The 20,979-nt window shown below is 35.3% G+C and overlaps 1 protein-coding gene across 12 annotated transcripts in view; it reads left to right on the top strand.

The window, feature by feature from the left end:
* EYA1 (EYA transcriptional coactivator and phosphatase 1) overlaps window positions 1–20,979 on the top strand; it is a 343,456-nt gene that overhangs the window by 227,602 nt on the left and 94,875 nt on the right. For all 12 annotated transcript variants that reach the window (XM_012463621.2, XM_012463624.2, XM_012463622.2 and 9 more), the window contains 2 exons: window positions 10,466–10,548; window positions 10,955–11,141. In XM_012463621.2, the coding sequence (XP_012319044.1) occupies window positions 10,466–10,548; window positions 10,955–11,141 (270 nt within the window). The remainder of the gene's footprint in view (window positions 1–10,465; window positions 10,549–10,954; window positions 11,142–20,979) is intronic.

Here is a 20,979-nt window from a genome sequence, read left to right as displayed (position 1 = left end):
AACATATGGACACATAGAGGGGAGCGACACACACTGGGGCCTGTCAGAGAGTGAAGGGTGGGAGGAAAAAGAGGATCAGGAAAAATAACTAATCGGTATGAGACTTAACCTGTGTGATGAAATAATCTGTGCACCAAACCTTCATAACACAATTTTACATCACAAACCTGCACATGCACCTCTAAACTTAAAAGTTAAAAAAAATATAAAAGAAATTTCAGCTAATTTATTGTCATAGTATGTTTAATGGCATCTTTCCTTGTGTTAATGTGCATAGATAGAGCTGGTTGGGAACATCACAGCATCATCATGATGGTGGTGTAGAAAGCCTTTCTGAGTGTTTGATTGTCCTAGAATTGCAATAATGGTATAGGACATTCCCATCATCCTACACCAGGGAAACCGTCAGGATCTGCCATGATAAATCGAAGGGGCTGCACAGATGTACATGTACTAAACCCAGAAGGCCCTGAAAACCGTGCTTTGTTTATTTTCCTTTAGGCTTTATTGCTCTCACTTAGAGAAGAAAATAACACAAATTCTCACTCCCTCTTTGTATATAATGTGTTCGTTCTGCTAAAGAGATTGGAGTTCAAACTAGTAAGGAAAGACAATAAATCAGGATGGGTTTGTTAAAGAGTACTTGGAGGAGGCACAGCTCTGCTGCCATCACACCTCACGCATCCCTGCCTCATTATGAAGTGGGAATGATCCAGTAACATCACCCTTGTTTCCTTTGATCTGCCTGTCTGTAGCCTTTCAAATATATGACTGAACCATTTCAGTTTATTAGTCATTTAGAACCTAAAAATTGCTTAACTAAATGTGCTGTTATAGTTTAAAAATTTCCGATTATCTATAGAAAAGGTATTTTTAAATAGTTTAAAAGGTAGCGGTTTTAGAAGAATATACATTAAACTTTAAAAAATCTGTGATAAAGCATTTGAGATTTGCACTTTCTGGCATAAAATGAAATTGAAGAATAGCGATTGCAGCTTGCACTGATGGGCAGAATTGCTCCTTAATTGTTTTGCCAGTCTTCCCATATTTATTTTTCCGTTCTTGGCATTTTATATTCTAGATTTTTTTTGCTTACATTGATTTTATAAGTAATATTCTGTTTCACTTCTTTGAGCATCTTGTGTATTTCAGGTGTTAAAATTGAATGAAAATTTCTTGAAATCTAGGCACAGCAGTCGTTAGTGACCAATACCAATATTGTTTTTTTCATGAGTTGTTGTTAGTTAGTAAATGTAAAGGCTTTGCAATCTTTATAACCTGTGTTAAAAATTCTCTTTGAAAATAAAAACTATTACTGGGATAAAAAGGAAAACTTGGTCATTTAAAATCTACCTTTTAAGAAAGAGGAAAAAACTCTGGTTTTAAATAGCCCATCTGGCCTTCGAAAGCTTTTCCCCAGGGAGTTGCACTAACTTCTGCCACATAGATCGCGCTTGATGATGGACATAGCCCATGGCAAAAAGGCCAGAGATGGAAAGCAAATGGACTTCTGTGAAAATACACGAGGGACAGACAGCATCCTGCTTGCCCAGTAAGTGCTAGAAAATGCTCTAAAACATGGCAAGTACAGACAGGCCCCAGCAGGTTCCAGCGTTCTTATGTTGGCTGGGACTCTGGTTTTTAATGTGAGTCCTGTTCTCTGTGAAGTAGACCTTTGACCTACTTGTTACTCCTTTTTAACTTTTTGAAGTTATAGCTGGGCAGTGTTATTCAGGTTAAATCATACATAAAACTTTGTTTTAATATTTTAGGTAATGTTTAAATCGACATAGGCTGTGTTCTTAACTATGAAGAGAGAGCGAAGATTTCTTAAGGGAAGTTTTGAGGGATGGCTTTGTTTTAAAACAAAAATTGCTTAGCAGTTAACAGAACTGCATGTCCCATACAGGATCTTCAAACAAGACTGTTTCTTGTTTGTTATGGTTGACAAAGCCACCACTCTTTCTCTGTAGGAACCCAACATTGACAAGAAGAAAGCAAAGCAAAATCTTTGTGACACACTGTCCCTGGGACACTTTATGTAATTTACTTTGAAATTTACTAGCCTAAAAAAGAGTTACCATGAAGAAGTCTTTTTAAAAATGGGATCATTTGATTCCAAATGTATTTATTAAATTTCTTAGGTATGATCATTTCTGCCCTTGGTGTGTCTATGATTTTTCTGTAACCAAAAATTAATACCACTTTAATGTCAATTTGCTTTCAACATTACTGATCCAGAAAATCTAAAAGGTAGATTTGGCATGCCAGATTAGAAAACAATAACCTGGTATTAGAGGTAATGGTCACCTTATCCATCCTCTAATTTTTGAATTAAGATGAGGACCCCCCCTCAGCCACCTCGCATGATGGTATTGAAAATAACCTCAGAAAATTGATGTGGAAAGACTGAATTATAAATGTACTTTAAAGCCACAGGATGTTATTGCATTCTGAAGTTTTTCTATATAAGCAAGACTTGTTTCCATTAATATACCTGTGACATGTCAATCTCTGAGCTAAGAGAGAGAATAGCCTCTTAGGAGCAGAATCTGGAACATGGGTCAGTGTTCTGTTAGGAGCCTGACAACTGGACTAACAAGGTTACCATTCTATTGGCATGTCCAGATGGTATGTGGATGTGGGGTCCGGTGGTATTCACAGCTCAAATAAGAGAGATTTTATGAGGTAAAAATCCATGGATACTTAAAATTTTATTTGATTTAAAGTCTGCTGGACTTTTTTCCTGGAGATTCAAAAATATTTTAACTCCTTCAGAATGTGCTTACAGGTCCAGAATTTGACTTTCTTTATATAATTTAAATCTAAAGTGATTATAATCTGATTTTAAGATAATCCTTTGTACACCATACAGTTAAGAAACCAGCCAGCTGAACGTGGTGGAACACACCTGTAATCCCAGCTACTCAAGAGGCTGAGGAATGAGAATTGCTTGAACCTGAGAGGTGGAGGTTGTGTTGAGCCGAGATGGCACGACTGCACTCCAGCCTTGGTGACAGAGTGAGACAGTCTCTAAAAAATAAAAAATAAAAATACCAGCAAAGTGTTCAGATAAAATCTGTTAAAAATCGTTCCTCCAGATAAAGTCTGAGAAATAAGCTCAATTATTATTTGATTATATTTTCTTTCTCTACTCACTTTTTTAAATTGCTGAAGAAAATAAAGTTGAGAGACCTTCTTTTCTCTCCTAAAATCTTTTGTGGGCCTTAAAGTCATTCTTCCAAAGTGTCCCCCTCCCACTAACAAAAATCTATGGAAAGGCCCTCTCCTGTCCCCACACCTAACACTTGATGACAATTGTGTTCTCACTAAATCCTTTAGTCACTTAGATTGAAATTCTTAAGCAACAGTTCGGTTCCGACTCCCACTCGATCCTTGACAAGGCCTTCAAAGGCATGAGTCAGACGTGGTTTATCCATCTCTGTGTGAGGCAGACAGGATAAATATAGCAAATGAGCTTAGGACCTTATGGTCAGAATGAAAACAAGACTAAGGGGGACTTGCTTAGTACTGGTCTAACGAAGAGGTCAATTACATGGTATCAGTTATTAGCGAGCTCGAGTTTCCAGAAGATAAAATCAGTACAAAGAGTAACAGTCAAGGAAAGCTGATTAGACAGATGAGACTTGGGCAAGGCCTTGAAGGATGGAAAATAGAGAGTGAGGGAGGGAAGCATTAAGAGGAGCAAGGCAAGCTTCTGGGATAGCAGTGACCGAATCCTAAAGTACCGTGGTGAGCTGTGCATGGGGAACTGTAGGCAACAGCCTGGTTAGATGATTATTCTCCTGAGCACCCCCATCCCAAACCCCAAGTGGCATCTCCAGGCCCAGATAAACATTTGTATCCTTGCATTTATAACGGTTCTCTAGCTTATCCCCCACCCCTGGCAATTCAGAATTGTAACATTTCATTGGTCCCAATATACTAATGATGATATGTTGGACATCCAGATTCTTGCATTTTGCCATTAAAGAATGCCATTTCTTTTCCTGAGCAGTTTTTCTTAAATAATCAAGAAACTTCCATCACCCACGATCAGTCACAGTCCTCACCCCACCATAAACTTTCTATTCTCTGATCGTCTTCTTTGTATAGTTTATTCTCACCCTGTGCCAGGGTGAGACTTCCCTTTTCAGGGAAGCTCGTGCTTTCCCTCCCAGTCTAACCAGGTGTCTTCATGATATTTCACTGAGCACCTCCCTGACAGGGCTGTGGCACCCAAGTAAGTAATGCAGTCAGAGCTGTGAAGCCTGAGTAGGTGATGCAAGTTGATGTTCTTTGTGTCATCTTCATGAATGTGTGGGATTTTCTAACATTCTTCAGGGGATAGACTCATGATGCCTGCTTCTGTTGGTCCGGAACAACCTCTAGAGTCGTACCTATAAAGAATGCCAGTAGATGCTGTTGATGAAACTAACTTGAAAAGCGTACATGTATGTGTCTGTGTGTGTGTGTGTGTGTGTGTGTGTGTGTATGTGTATGTTTTGTGATTAGAGATATATTATCTTCCCACTTGGGATATAAAAATAATCAACTTTAAAAGAGTAGTGGAAGGACAAATAATGCTGTCTCTTAAGAGATATTCTGAAGGGACATATTTTCCAGTTTTCTGTTGTGGGAATGAGTGTCTACCCTCCATATCAAAAATAATAATAACCATGGCTATGATTGTTTACAATAGCTTTTTTTTGAGATGGAGTTTCACTGTTGTCACCCAGGCTGGAGTGCAATGGCATGATCTTGGCTCACTGTAGCCTCTACCTCCTGGGTTCAAGCGATTCTCCTGTCTCAGCCTCCTGAGTAGCTAGGATTACACATCCCGCTAATTTTTGTATTTTTTGTAGAGACACGGTTTCACCGTAGTAGCCAATAGTTATTTAACTATTGGTAAAGTAAGGTAAGTTAAATAGTTATTTAACTATTGGTAAAGGTAAGCTTTTCATTTTAACCAAAGAGTAAGACAGTATCCCCACTCCTGCCTCATTTAGAATATGACCTAATTCCAAACTCTACTGAGAATTATTGAAACTTCACATGAAGCACTCTCTACCAAACTCATTGATGGAGAAATAAGGGGTTCTAGGTGGGAATTCTTTCTACTTTGAGGAATTTTCATGATACAATGTGATGTAAAATCTTTCATTACAGGATGTAGCTGCTCTGTTTTGTTTATCTGGAGGTGACTTTTAATGTAAAGTCATTTGTTTCTTGAAAGGAAAATACTCTCTATTATTTTGATGAAAGAATCCCAAACATTACAAATAATTCTATGACCGAAAGTTGTAAATGAAGACCCTTGTAAATCCAACAGAAACGCTCAGTGGATTGATCTTAAGGGAAGGAGGTCTGTTTTATCCTGATCATGTCTTGTCCTGTCTCCCTCTAGCATCCAGGTTCAACCCTGGTGTGTGACAGCATTCTACACAAATATGCCTCTCTTACTAGACCTGCAAGTGAGTCTAGCAGCCCATACCCTGAAGCTTTCTGGGGAGTATGAGCACTGCTATTTTGCCTTTGCTTTGTGGTGTTCTAAACTTCAGTGAAATTCATCTGGTAGTGTTGGCCCTGAAATCTGCATTGAATTAGCTATCAAAGTAGAGCCCTTTACTCCAAATGACCTTTAGCTTAGCTCAAGAACCAGAAATGCCCCAAGCAGATAGGCTTTGAGAAGCTTCAGCTCTGACTGCTTAAAGAGCATGATTACTTTCTTAGTGTAAAAAGAAAAGTTATATTGGTTACATATTTTTGAAGCAATTGCTAAAACACCTACTGATTTGGTACTAAGAATCAGACACTTACAGGTGTTTGGTAAACGCGTGGATTTTCAGATCATACCCCAGTCCTTCTGCCTCAATGAGACATGCCTGTGTCTGAAGAGAGGCCCAGGCATTTAGTTAGGAAGAACAAGCACTTCCTAATAACTCTGAGGCAGTTTGTCAGGCATATTTTGGAAATGGTCATACAAAAGGGAAATAACTCATAGACAAAAACCTTGCTATTCTCTGATGCAATTTGCTATAGAGATTAAGAGCTTCAGCTCTGGAGCCAGGTGCCTGGGACTGAATCCCAGCTCTCCCACACTTGCTTATAACCTCAGGCAGTTTCTTTATCTGTAACACGGGATGTAACAGCATCCACCTCCTGGGGTGGTTGTGAGGAATCAGTGAGTTCTAACAGGCAAAATGCTTTATTTGGGCCTGGCTCAATGTAAGCACTCCAAAAGTTTTAAGTATTATTTGTTTTTGTCACTTCTGTTTTGCTTCTAACACTTTTTAATATAATTATTTTATAGACTAATCTCTGGGATTATTTATAAAATATAAATATAAATATAAATTATTTTTAATATGATTATTTTATAAAATAATCCCTGGGAAAACTTCAGTATGTTTTAGCACTTCCCATTATACAATATAAAATGGAGCAAGAGAAGGCAAGAGAACATTGTATAGACCTTAAAACCAGACAGACCTGTGTTTGTGTTTCACCTTTATTCCTTGGAAGCTGTGTTACTGTCTGACTCTCTGTTTCCCTATCTGTAAAATGGAAATGTTCATACCCTCTGTAGTATCAAGTTGTTGTGGAATATAGATGAAGCATATACGGGCAAGCCTACTTTCTAACATACAGAGAATACTCAATGGGTATTTTCTATTGTATTACTATTATATTTTGCACTCTGGGGATATTCATGTGGGTTAGGTGCAAATATCCAATTATTTACAGGAACGTCAAAGTTTTTTTGTTGTTATCCTATTTTGTAAGAGAAGGACTAGTTTACATATAATTAGTATTTGTTAGTTTACAGGTCAATTTGTAATTGGCTTAAAATACTGATTAGTAAAGTCATGGATGTGTGTGTATGTATATATATCACACGTACGTACATCTCAGAGTTTGATACACACACACACACATCTCATGGAGATAGATGGACAGATGATAGATGGATTGATTCAGCAACCCAAGTTTAGCGGGAAAGACGAGAGAATGGGGATTCAGGGAGGCTTTTCTGAGGAAGGGGGTTTCAAGTTCTGCAGAATTGTAAAGTGTAATCAGTGTTAACCAGGATTTGACAGGAGGAAGTAGGAGCTGTAAGGAGTAACATTAGAAAGCCTGCATGTTGGTTTACTAGTGTTAGGCTGGAATGTATGTCCGGATGCATTGGAATCACAGTTGCTGGGAAGAGACCAAAGAAGTTCAAATGTAAACTGGGTTTAGACCAACTAAGGCCTAATACATAAACCCTAGTAAGCAGTTTGAATTTTATCGGGGGGCAACAGGGAGCCATTAAAGGTTACTTTTTTAAGCAGGGGAGTGACGAGATCAGTGATGCACATTAGAGAAAGAGTCTACTGACTTTGCAGAGAACGCACTGGACAGTACCCAGAGATGGGTAAAGAAACCGTAGAGGAGGCAGTTGCAGAAGTCCCCTGCTGTGGCCTGGTCTGAGTTAGCAGCTGTGTTTGCCCAAGTCCTATGTGAAGGCAGGTGGAGTGGCCCTGCGAACTTGATTCTGGTGGTGAAAAATTAATATTGCCTGAGCCTGATTCTCTAATATGTACACCTCTCTCTAAAGTAACTTAGATCCTTTTGGAAGTTGCATTAAGTCTCCAAAGTCACTGGGGTGCCATTAAACTCCTGTTTCGGCATACTAAATGGAATGGAATCTCAGCCTGCAGTCAGCCAGCAAATGAGTATAACTTATGTTGAATTCCAGCTAATGTACAGTCTTGGAAGTAGCATTTAGTCTGGAAAGTCACTTGGGTGCCATTTGGAGTACTGAACTGTGATTTACTTGGTCATACCCTAGTGGCCTGTGTGTGCCAATATAGCTTCCATGGTCTTTTCTACTTCATTTCAGGGGATAACTTATGGAATGAAAACATCCATTTTAAAAATATATTTTCTGTATCTTATTCATTTTCTTAGTGGATAGGGATTATTGAGGTCAGTATTTATTGCTCAAAAATGTGTCATTTGAATGAAAATAGTAAGTCGTAACCTAAAAATGTGTCGTTCAAATGAAAGTAACGGATCATAACCCAAGGTAATTTTTCCTCTTAAATGCATGTCATAAAGTTTTTTTTTTAAAGCATTGATATCCACACCTTTATCCAAAAGTCATTTAAAATTCTTTTACAAGGAATTTTTAAATATTCATCATGTAAAGTTTGCTTTATGTATAATATCAATAATGAATTGTTCATTGATATGCACATATATAAAGAGTGAGTCATACTCCCAGAAGGGACAGTGTTTAAAAAAAAACAAAAACTGATATTCTGATAAGCCCTAAGCCCTGTGAGGTCTGAGACTATGTCTTAGTCATGCTTTTATCCCCATGTAATTGTCACTATGAGCCTGGCATTGAATACATGTTTCATTAGTATGTGATTACCACATGCAAATGAACATTAATATGTGAAGCCTGTTTATTGATGGCTAATTGTGGTGATAGCTACTAGCAGTATGAGAGCTTTCTGACTCTCTGAGATAGGTGTTTTGGGAACTTAGAACAGTTGTTATTCCTGAAATGTACAAATGAAGGAACCTCAAATAGAGTCTGTGTGATAACTAAATTTGACAATATTTTAGGAACTAGATTCCCTCTTAATAAAAATAATTATTGGCTTAAGATTTTGAAGTTCATAGATGCTTGGTAAGTAAATAGGAATAGAATTTTAGATATGTAAAGAGATTAAGTCATATTTATCTAATTTGGTAAAGTAAAAAGAGGGAAAAGATATATAGATAGAGAATTTTAGAAGTGCTTGCTGGAATAAACCATAATGTGCCTAACATTTATGTGATATTGTAGAGTGTCCATTATGCTTTCCAAAACATTACCTCATCTGATCTGTTAGGAACGCTGCAAAGTAGAGTTTCTGCAGATAAGGAAATTATGTTTTAGAGTGGCTAGGAGGCTTGTCCAAAGTCCAAACAGCTCATAAATGATGAACTGGAAACTGTTTTCTAACTCTTAAGCCAATACTTAAATGGTTCAGTAGCAAGTAAATAATTGGCATATACTACCACCAGAAACCATCTGAATAGTGAGTTCAGGTTGAAGAAATTCCTTCTTGAACTGCCAACATATTTATGGCCTACACCACTCATTTACCATAAAACTGTAATTTAAAAATAAAATGGCTTTTATTTCTAATTATAGAAGCAACATAGGTTCCGAGCAGAAATTTTAAAAATGTACGTTAGCTTAATGAATGCTATTTGACCATAGATCAAATCCTTTAGAGATAGCATTTCTAAGATTTTTGTGCTTCTTGAAAATTTGTTATACTTGAAAAAATATTTTGAATAAGATCATCAAAAATTATTTTAGTTTTTACTTTCACAAAATAATATGAAAATTTTTCTCGTGTCATTGATCATTATAATACCATTTTAACAGCTTCATAGTATTCCATTTTCTGAATAATACCTGTTAAGGACTTGGAGCTGCTTTCCTAGGTTTTCTTATTAGAAGCAGCACTGAAGAACATCTTTGCTGTCTCTTTGTATAAGTCCATAATTTGTTGTCGTAAATGCCTGAAATAAAATTGCTGGGTTAAATGGCATACAAAATTATTCAATCATAAGCCAAATAGACAAACAGAAAGATTGCGCCTATTTAAATTCCCATTTTTCAGTGTATGAATGGCATTTTTTATATATTTGCCAATCTCTGATCTTCTTAAAAAAATCCTTGCCAATATGATTATCAATGGTAACGTATTTTTGTTTTGCATAACTTAGTAATAAAATAGTAAATCATGTGCAAGAGGGAACTCAGCTTTGCTCTCATGTTCTGTCTTAAACAGTGCCCACTGTTCATTGTTTAACAATGTGGACATTCAACAGATAGAACATTATCTTGACAGCTCATGTAATAGATAAAACATTAATCATATTCCTCTTTCATCTTTGTTGTATCAGATTTTTCAAGTGCTGCCATTCATTCTTTTGTGAAATGAACTGGCTTTTTCAGTGGGCCATTTTAATGACCATATAATACAAGTCTGAAAGCATTTTAAGTTCTTGGAAGTAGTATCATAGTTTTTGAGCTAGCAAGAACCTTAGAGATCATCTAATCGATGACTCCATCATTTTACATTATGTGTATTTAATATAAAGACAAGAAAAATCTTGGTGTGGTTTGCAAATTGAAAAGTTCAGTGTCTAATGGTTTACATAAATGTATAATTTTGTCCTTAGTCTATGTAAGTTACTAACGTCCTTGGAAATTTAAACCTCTTTGTTTTTTAATTTTTTAGTGAAAATAAAATCATCAACCATGTTAAGAAAACTAAATTTTAGCCATGACAATGGATTCTAGTGTTGAAGTAAACCAAATGCCAATTCTGCCTTATCTAAATGCTGTTTTCCTGTAGCCACATTACTCCATTAGCCTGTTGTAACCATATTTCTTTTCATTTTGTTTTAGGCAGCAGTTTTACAACATCATCAGGATTATATACAGGAAATAATTCACTCACAAATTCATCTGGATTTAACAGTTCACAGCAGGTAACTTAAAAAGCCAGTTTAACTTCTGAAAAATATTTTAAAATGTGGCATGATTTTCTTATATAAAGAAAGATCTGTTTATGTTATAAGTGAGAGCTTTCCTAAGGCATTCAGTAGTCTTCTTTTAAAATTTAGCAGTCTTTTATGGTGAATTGTTTGGTTTTTAGATTGGTTTAATTTTACCTACTATTGCATCATAGAAGACCGAAAATATGAAGAATGTATATAATCTTACATAAAATTTGTTGGCAAATCCGAGCTCTTTAGTTAATGTGTACTTGTATGCCCCGCTGTGTGAATTCAGAAAAGGCTCAGAAACCCAGACATCTTTACAATTACACTTTGATATGTAAGAGATAAGCAGCACCATTTTGACAGACAATTCTTGTGTGGTTTGATTTGGTAGGACTATCCGTCTTATCCCAGTTTTGGCCAGGGGCAGTACGCACAGTATTATAACAGCTCACCATATCCAGCACATTACATGACCAGCAGCAACACCAGCCCAACGACGCCATCCACCAATGCCACTTACCAGCTTCAAGAACCACCATCTGGCATCACCAGCCAAGCAGTTACAGATCCCACAGCAGGTAATTATGTGAATATTATTAGTCCTGCAGGTGATACTTTCAATGGTTTCAGTGCACTTTTCTACAGTCATATATTCACGCAGTGGTGGCAAAATTTTGGCAACATTTGATAAAGACTAGATATAAGTCAAGCAGCATGACTGCGGCATAAACTTCATTTTAATTTATATTTTTATTGCTTGAAATTTAAAAATAAAGTATATAAACATCAAAAGCATGTGAAATAGATTTTATTTGTAAATATACTCAATTTTTAAGGTATATGTAACTTCTGAGATACATAAATACTTAGCTATAACTATAATTTGTTGACACCACATTGAGTATGAAAATAAATGGCGATGCCTAGAAGTTAGTGTTTACCATTATTCAATATTTAATGTTATTCATCAAAGAAATGTATTGCTGATAGGTTAGAAAACAATCAAAAGTGAGCCTGTGATTTCCCACATGTAGCCTGCTGTGAATTTCATGACAATGTGTCATAAGTGTGGCCATTTGTTATACTTTTGCACAACCATTGCTGGTCTCTTTCAAATGCCAGCCTCTCCATGTGGAAATCTTCATACCTGATGTCTTTGATACCTCTTCCCTTCATTGATTCTTTCTTTCTAGAACTCTTAATGGTGTCTACTTAATTTCCTGAATTGGTCTTTACTTAACGTTTCCTATACTTTCTCATACTTCTCACCTCCTTGCCTTAACTTGTTAAAAATGTAATCATATCTTTCATGGGTTACAAAATAAGCTATTATCTTCAAAGAGTTAAACTTTTCTTCCTCTTGCCTGTTTCCAGAGGTAAAATGGTCTTAACATTGAAAAAATTACCTCTCTGATGTTATAATCATAGTGTTCATTCTAGGTTATCCTAAATTATGAAAAAAGTTTTATGTAATAAATGCTAATTTAATTTCAGACTATAGAATTATATTTCAAATATTAATGGGTGATTTCTCCCCCAAAAATCTTCCAGATTTTTCATGTTCCACCTTTTCTCCCTTTTAAAAAGAAATGTACATAGACATTGCTTTATTCTAGAGTTTCATCATTCTTGTCTTTCAGTTAACTTCAAATGCTCATTATTTCTGCTGCGCATTTTAACTTTAAATATTTTTGTCTTTGATAATTGTATTTCATGTATCTTTATTTTCCAAAAACTAAATGGATATTATATTCCTTACTCAGTTTACATGTGTACATACAGTGTTCCTAGAACTGAATATACATGTATCTCTCTTCCTTTAATTAGATTTCACATCCATATAATCACACTGAAGATAAATTTTATTATAGAATGCATAGAATTTATTGTAGGAGTTTTTATAGAATTATCTCTACTTACATAAACTTCATGTATGTATCATGAGGAAAGATAATGGCTTGTCCCAACTTTAGGGAGTTCCTGTCTTTTCATTTGAACCATCTGTGTCATGCAAGCTTCCTGAGAACTAAAAGGAGTTTTGAAATGAGGATCATTATGTGAATGAGATGTAGCAAACCTCTTTCAGGGTCTAGAGAGTCACGGAATGAGAAAAGGAGACAGCAGAATAATTTTATTTAATTCATGACATTTTGGTTGTGAAGACTACATTATAAATAAACTGATGATGATTTAATTGTGTTTCCTAAATTAAGGTTGATAAGAGCTTTTTTGAAAAGGCCATTTGGTCAGATATAAGTCTTTGTCTCTGAAACCAGACATTGTTCTAAGTGAGTTTTTTCCCTAAAAGGGATGCTATTTGAAAGAATGGGGATGGTGGAGTACAAAGCCAGGCCGCGTGGAAAACAATCTAATTTCAAAATATGTCCATGATTTTAAGAGTGAATGATGTATTTTAGCTTGTATTGTAAAAGTAAAAGTGCTTAGTGCTTTAGGTGTTTATTTTAATATCATTATCTTATGGGAAAAGACTAGGAATGAGTTGAACCCAGGAAAAAAAAATACTTTTCAGATTTCTTATACATACGTCTTCCAACTAAAGCAAGTATGTCTGGATCAGCCTTTCTTGTGTTGCATAATTAGAAATGGAAAGTTCACTGAGTTTCCAGATTGAAAAAGAAATGGTTTTCTTCAAAAGTTCAAGGAAGACCTAGTCTGGGTATGTTTTTGTCATTTTTTAATTTGTGATAAGATCACAGATTCAGCCTAAAGTTTTTGGCATTAACTTGCCTTTCTTCTTAGTAGTCATATATAAAAGAATACTTTTCTTGATGAAAAAGAAGTTTTGATGGTAAAGTAAATAAAACAGAAGAATTTATTAAACTAAAGAATTAGAAATGATTTATTGAAAACAATTTCTGTTTTGAGGTAGAATTTTTTAAATGGTTAAGATAATGAATGTCTCTTTTTGTTAGAATAATTTTGGGTCTTTTTTTTTTCTTTTAATTTTTAGTCTATTGGGTTTAAAGTCAGTATTTTATAATACTGGAGAGTCAGACTGTAGTCATTTTCTTATCCTATGTATGACCTGGTTTCTGCCTTTCAATTTCATGATATTAGGCAGTAGAGACAAATCTAGGACATGTGATATCCTCTCATGCTTCATGATTTTTGTTCCTGCATTGTTCTTAGAATTGTTAGGTCATAATGGACATATAAAGATAATCTTGTAAGGATTTTGTAGGGCAAACATTTAAGGACTTTTTGTGGGTTTTTTTTTGTACCTTTTTAAAGTTACTTTTTAAGTCTATAATAGTATGCAGTAGTACTTGTAAACATGCAATTCCTCATGAATTTTGAGTTCAAAATTATTTTAAAGTGTTTATAATGAAATATTCAGAATGAATGAGAGTTCCTGTTGCTCCATATTCTTGTCAGCATTTGGTGTTGTCAATGTTTTAGATTTTGGCCATTCTAATTGAGGAGTAGTGCTACCATGTTGTTTTAATTTGTTTCTAATGACATATGATGTGAAGCGTCTTGTCATATGTTTATTTGCCATCTGTATGTCCTTTCTGGTGAGGTGTCTGTTCAGATATTTTGCCCACTTCTTAAACAGATTGTTTATTTCCTTATTGTTGGATTTTAGGAGTTCTTTGTTTATTTTGATACACATCTTTTATCAGATATGTGTTTTGCAAATATTTTCTCCCAGTCTGTGGATTGTCTTTTCTCTTAACAGTGTCTTTTGCTCACACCTGTAATCCCACCACCTTGGGAGGCCGAGGCAGGCAGATCATGAGGTCAGGAGTTCGAGACCAGCCTGACCAACATGGAGAAACCCTGTCTCTTCTAAAAATACAAAAATTAGCCGGATGTGGTATCACACTCCTGTAATCCCAGCTACTTAGGAGGCTGAGGCAGGAGAATTGCTTGAACCCAGGAGGCAGAGGTTGCAGTGAGCCAAGATTGTGCCATTGCACTCCAGCCTGGGTGACACAGTGAGACTCAGTATCCAAAAAAAAAAAAAAAAGTAGAAGTTTTTAGAAAAGTTCAGTTTATCAGCTTTTCCCCCATGGATCATGCCTTTGCCCCTGTATCTTAAAAACTTATTGCCAAAACCAAGGTCATCTAGATTTTCTCCTGTGTTACTATCTAGAAGTTTCATAATTTTGCATTTTACATTTAGGTCTCTGATCCATATTGAATAAATGTTTTGTGAAAGATGTAAAGTCAGGATCTAGATTCATTTTTTTGCCTACGTATGTGCAGTGGTTTCAGCTTAATTTTTGAAAAATTATCTTTTCTCCATTATGTTGTCTTTGCTGCTTTGTCAAAGATTACTTAACTGTATTTAAGTGGGGCTATTTCAGGGTTCTCTCTTCTGTTCCTTTGGTCCATTTGTCTATTTTTTTTTTAACAATACCACTCTGTCTTGATTAGTATAGCTTTACAGTTAGTCCTAGAGTCAGACAGTGTCTGTCTTCCAACTTTTTTCTTCTCCTTCAGTATTGTGTTGACTATTCTGAGTCTTTTGTCTCTTCATATAATCTTTAGAATTAATTTGTCAGTATCCACAAAGTAAATTTCGGGGATTTTAGCTGGAATCATATTGAATTAATAGATCGAACTGGAACAAACTAATGCCTTGACAATATTGAATCTATCCATGTGCCTGGAATATCCCTCCATTTATTTATATCTTCTTTGATTTCTTCTATGGTTTTTCTCATGTAGCGCTTATATATAATTTTTAGAGTTATATCTAAGTATTTCTCTCTCAGTCTCTCTCTCTCTCTCTCTCTCTAATGTTGATGGAAATAGTGGTGTGTTTTTACTTTCAAATTCCATCTACTCACTGCTAGTATATAGGAAGGCATTTGACTTTTATTGATTATGCTATATCCTGCAACCTTCCTCATTGGTTTCAGGAGTTGTTTTCTGTTTGGTTTTAGGGGTGAGTATTTGTTGATTTTTTAAAAACTATTTTCTACATAGACAATCATGTTTTATGTGAATAAAGATAGTTTTATGTCTTCCTTCACAATCTGTATACTTTTTATTTTCTTATTGCATTAGTAGGAACTTCTAGTACAATGTTGAGCAGGAGTGGTAGAGGGAACATTTTTGCTTTGTTCTTTATCTTAAGAAGAAAACATCTAGTTTCTTGCCATTAAGTATGATGTTAGCTGTAAGTTGTTTTTTGATATTCTTTGTCAACTTTAGGAAGTTCTCCTCTTTCCTAGATTACTGAGAGTTTTTATTATGAACGGGTATTGGACTTTGTCAAATGCTTTTTATGCATCTGTTGATTTGATTATATGGTTTTACATCATTAGTCCATTAATGTGATAGATTACATTAATTTTCAAATGTTGAACTAGACTTATATATCTGGAATTAATCCTACTTGATCATGACATATAATTCTTTTTATACATTGTTGGATTCAGTTTGCTAATGTTTTGTTGAGGATCTTTGCATCTATGTTCATGAGAAATAATAGTCTAGTTTTCATATCTTGTAATGCCTTTATCTCATTTCATTATTAGGGTATGCTGGCCTCGCTGATGAAATTAAAAAATGCTCCCTCTGCTTCTGTTTTCTGGAACAGATTGTAGAGAATTGGAATCTTTTTTTTTTTTTTTCTTAAATATTGATGGAAGTTACCAGGGAACCCATCTGAGTCTAATGCTTTGTGCTGTTTTGAAAGGTTAATTGTTGACTCAATTTCTTTAATAGATACAGGTCTATTCATATTATCTATTTTTGCTTCTGTGAGTTTAGGTAGACTGCGTCTTTCAAGGAATTGGTCCATTTCATCTAAGTTTATCTAATTTGTGGGCATAGAATTGTTCGTAACATTCCTTTATAATCCTTTTAATGTTCATGGGATTGCTAATGATGGCTGTCTTTCATTTATGATATTAGTAATTTGTATATTCTCTCTTTTTATATAGGATAGCCTACCTAGAGGTTTATCAATATTATTGGTATTCTCAAAGAGCCAGTTTTATTGATTTTCTCTGTTGTTTTCCTGCTTTTGATTTTATTGACTTCTCTGATTTTCACTATTTCATTATTTTTTTCTGCTTGCTTTTGAGTTTTGCTTTTCTTTTCATAGTTTCTTAAGAGTGAAGATTAGATGATTGATTTTGGATCTTTCTTTTCTAATATATGTGCTCAGTGCTGTTAATTTTCTCCTGAGCACTAATTTTTGTGGCATTTCACAAAATTCAATGGATTCTTCTTTTTCATTTTCATTTACTACACAATATTTTACTACTTATTTTTATTTTCATTATCATGGGAATCCTCCCTTTTAATGAGATATATTTGTAAACATTTTATTGGAGAAAAATCTTAGAAATGTGATAGTTTACAGTAAATATCATTAGTTAGAGTTACCCAGATATTCACATCCACAGAGTAAATGGCTGTCTCATTTAAAAATATGTGTAATTTCTGAGAAGAAGGGTATTCCATGGTAAATTCAAATTTCCCTCTCTAGAAAATCAAATTTTGATTAGAATCAAATAGCTTTTTTTGTTCAATCAAAGACTGTGAGACAGTGTCACAATTAAATCCATGATTACTTTAAATAATAAATTATGGATTTCACTCATTTTTATTATTTTTAAAAAACAATCCTTTACAAAGCCAATGTTTTTACTCTGTGTTCAAAATAGAGGTAGGAAAAAATAAATTTGAAGATGTTTTCCTTTTGTGCTAATATCTATATTAGCATTTTATCCACTAGTCAGTGAGGTATAGAGTAAGTTATCATCTTGTAGTGATCCCCAAAAGCTTGTCATATTACTACTGATATAACTAAATATATTATTTCAAAAGAGTGATAAAAATAATTTTTTGAGTATCATTATGAAAAAAATGTTAATTGACTTTTCTCAAAAGAGCACTTAAACCATTCTTGTGAAGATATTTTTTATCATATGATTCATGTGTATAATCAAAATATAAACCATAATCTATAATCCAGTTACTGTGCTGTACTTAAATAATTTGGCTTGAAAACATATTTTTTATCCCAAATCTCTTAGAATATCTCATAATTATGATAGCTATCATCACAATACATAATAAAATATAATCAAACACATTTGTGCTTAGAACTCTACATTCATTACCACATGTAATCTTACAATATACCATGACATACGTATTATTCGTTCCCATTTTACAGATGAGGAAAATGAGGCATATCACTCTTAAATGCTTAATAAGTGTTAGGTATTATTAAGTTAATCAAGAATGTTGAGGCTAAATTCCTACAAAGGCATTTCTTATTATATTTTTTTAAATAATACAAATACAAAGCAGTAAGGGACAAAAAGTGAATGGTGAATAAAACATTTTAGATTAATGTGAAATAAAAGCTAATTAGTTATTAGGAATAATCTTTAGTATGAATGCCATAGAAAAGTTTGTTTTTCAAAGGATTTGTTCATTTGAATTTCTTACCAACAACTTGAAGTTGAAATCTACCTTCACATGCGCTGATCGCATGAAGACAATTTACTGGTTAAGGTGATGGACAGGAATCTTGCCAATATTGAATTTCAAGTGACAGAGGGAAAATCAGTATAAGAGGGAATTCAATATGCATGGGAAACCATTTGTTCCCTCTGCTTCTTTGATCCCTGCCAAGGCACAAGAAAGAAGAGCAAAGTGCCTGAAAACGAGGGGAATGTTCTTGTGCAAAGTTGCAGAACTCTGAGCCCTCAGAGGAGCTCAGTATGACGGAATAAAAAACTGAACTCCTGGCTATCTTCCGTGTCATGCAGGAAATTTGGGTTTCATCTGTAGTCCATAATATGCTTATGTCTGTCCATTGTGGCAATGATCCTGAGGTTTGCAATAGCAAGCATCTTGATGCCTGCATTTTGCCAAGTGAACAGTTTGGAAAATCTGCAGGCCATACTTGCTCATTTTCACAGATGCCTTGTGGACTTTGGAGAAGTTTGCAATTTGTTCGGCTCAAAAATAAACTATTTCAGCAAAACAGTTTTAACTAATGTTTTGGAAACATTTGTGGACAAGACAAATATTTGTATCTAAAATAGCCAGGCTATTAAGATGTGAGAAAATAAAACAGATGTTTGTTTTGGGTTGTTGGGTTTGTCTTGATGGCGTTTGTTTTCTTTCTTTCTCTTTCTTTTCTTTCTTTTCTTTTCTTTTCTTTCTTTCTTTCTTCTTTCTTTTTTTTTAAAAATTTATTATTTTTTTTAATTGCATTTTAGGATTTGGGGTAAATGTGAAAAACATGCAAGATTGTTGCATAGGTGCATACGTGGCAGTGTGATTTGCTGCCTTCCTCCCCTTCACCTAAATGTGGCATTTCTCCCCATGCTATCTCTCCCCAACTCCCCAACCCCCGCTGTCCACACCACTCCCCCCTAACAGACCCCAGTGTATAGTGCTCCCCTCCCTGTGTCCATGTGTTCCCATTGTGCAACAACTGTCTATGAGTGAGAACATGCGATGTTTGATTTTGTGTTCTTGTGTCAGTTTGCTGAGAATGATGGTTTCCAGGTTCATCCATGTCCCTACAAAGGACGCGAACTCATCGTTTTTGATGGCTGCATAATATTCCATGGTGTATATGTGCCACATTTTCCCTGTCCAGTCTATCATCGATGGGCATTTGGGTTGGTTCCAGGTCTTTGCTATTGTAAACTATGCTGCAATGAACATTCGTGTGCATGTGTCCTTATAGTACAACGATTTATAATCCTTTGGCTATATACCCAGTAATGGGATTGCTGGGTCAAATGGAATTTCTATTTCTAGGTCCTTGAGGAATCGCCACACTGTCTTCCACAATGGTTGAACTAATTTACACTCCCACCAACAGTGTAAAAGTGTTCCTATTTCTCCACATCCTCTCCAGCATCTGTTGTCTCCAGATTTTTTAATGATCGCCGTTCTAACTGGCGTGAGATGGTATCTCAATGTAGTTTTGATTTGCATTTCTCTAATGACCAGTGATGATGAGCATTTTTTCATATGCTTGTTGGCCTCACGTATGTCTTCTTTTGTAAAGTATCTGTTCATATCCTTCGCCCATTTTTGAATGGGCTTGTTTGTTTTTTTCTTGTAAATCTGTTTTAGTTCGTTATAAATTCTGGGTATCAGCCCTTTGTCAGATGGGTAGGCTGCAAAAACTTTTTCCCATTCTGTTGGTTGCCGATTCACTCTATCAACTGTTTCTTTTGCCGTGCAGAAGCTGTGGAGTTTGATTAGGTCCCATTTGTCTATTTTGGTTTTTGTTGCCAATGCTTTTGGTGTTTTGGTCATGAAGTCCTTGCCTACGCCTATGTCCTGAATGGTTTTGCCTAGGTTTTCTTCTAGGGTTTTTATGGTGTTAGGTCTTATGTTTAAGTCTTTAATCTATCTGGAGTTAATTTTAGTGTAAGGTGTCAGGAAGGGGTCCAGTTTCTGCTTTCTGCATATGGCTAGCCAGTTTTCCCAACACCACTTATTAAACAGGGAATCCTTTCCCCATTGTTTGTTTTTATCAAGTTTGTCAAAGATCGGATGGTTGTAGATATGTTGTGTTGCCTCCAACACCTCTGTTCTGTTCCATTGGTCTATATCTCTGTTTTGGTGCCAGTACCATGCTGTTTTGATTACTGTAGCCTTGTAGTATAGTTTGATGTCCGGTAGTGTGATGCCTCCCGCTTTGTTCTTTTTGCTTAGAATTGACTTGGCTATGCGGGCTCTCTTTTGGTTCCATATGAAGTTTAAGGTGGTTTTTTCTAGTTCTGTGAAGAAGGTCATTGGTAGCTTGATGGGGATAGCGTTGAATCTGTAAATTACTTTGGGCAGTATGGCCATTTTCATGATATTCATTCTTCCTAACCATGAACATGGAATGTTTCTCCATCTGTTTGTGTCCTCTCATTTCATTGAGCAGTGGTTTGTAGTTCTCCTTGAAGAGGTCCTTTACGTTCCTTGTTAGTTGTATTCCTAGGTATTTTATTCTCTTTGTAGCAATTGTGAATGGCAGTTCGTTCTTGATTTGGCTCTCTTTAAGTCTGTTATTGGTGTATAGGAATGCTTGTGATTTTTGCACCTTGATTTTGTATCCTGAGACTTTGCTGAAGTTGCTTATCAGTTTCAGGAGATTTTGGGCTGAGATGATGGGGTCTTCTAGATATACAATCATGTCGTCTGCAAGTAGAGACAATTTGACTTCCTCCTTTCCTAATTGAATACCCTTTATTTCTTTTTCTTGCCTGATTGCTCTGGCTAGAACTTCCACTACTATATTGAATAGGAGTGGTGAGAGAGGGTATCCTTGTCTAGTGCCAGATTTCAAAGGGAATGCTTCCAGTTTTTGCCCATTCAGTATGATATTGGCTGTTGGTTTGTCGTAAATAGCTTTTATTATTTTGAGATACATTCTATCGATACCTAGTTTATTGAGGGTTTTTA

Source organism: Aotus nancymaae, unplaced genomic scaffold (assembly GCF_030222135.1).
Source record: "Aotus nancymaae isolate 86718 unplaced genomic scaffold, 86718_ANA_hifiasm-v0.15.2.pri h1tg000036l, whole genome shotgun sequence".
Taxonomy (NCBI): Eukaryota; Metazoa; Chordata; class Mammalia; order Primates; family Aotidae; genus Aotus; species Aotus nancymaae.
The sequence above is the reverse complement of the archived record's forward strand: the minus strand, read 5'-3'. Positions and strand labels throughout refer to the sequence as shown.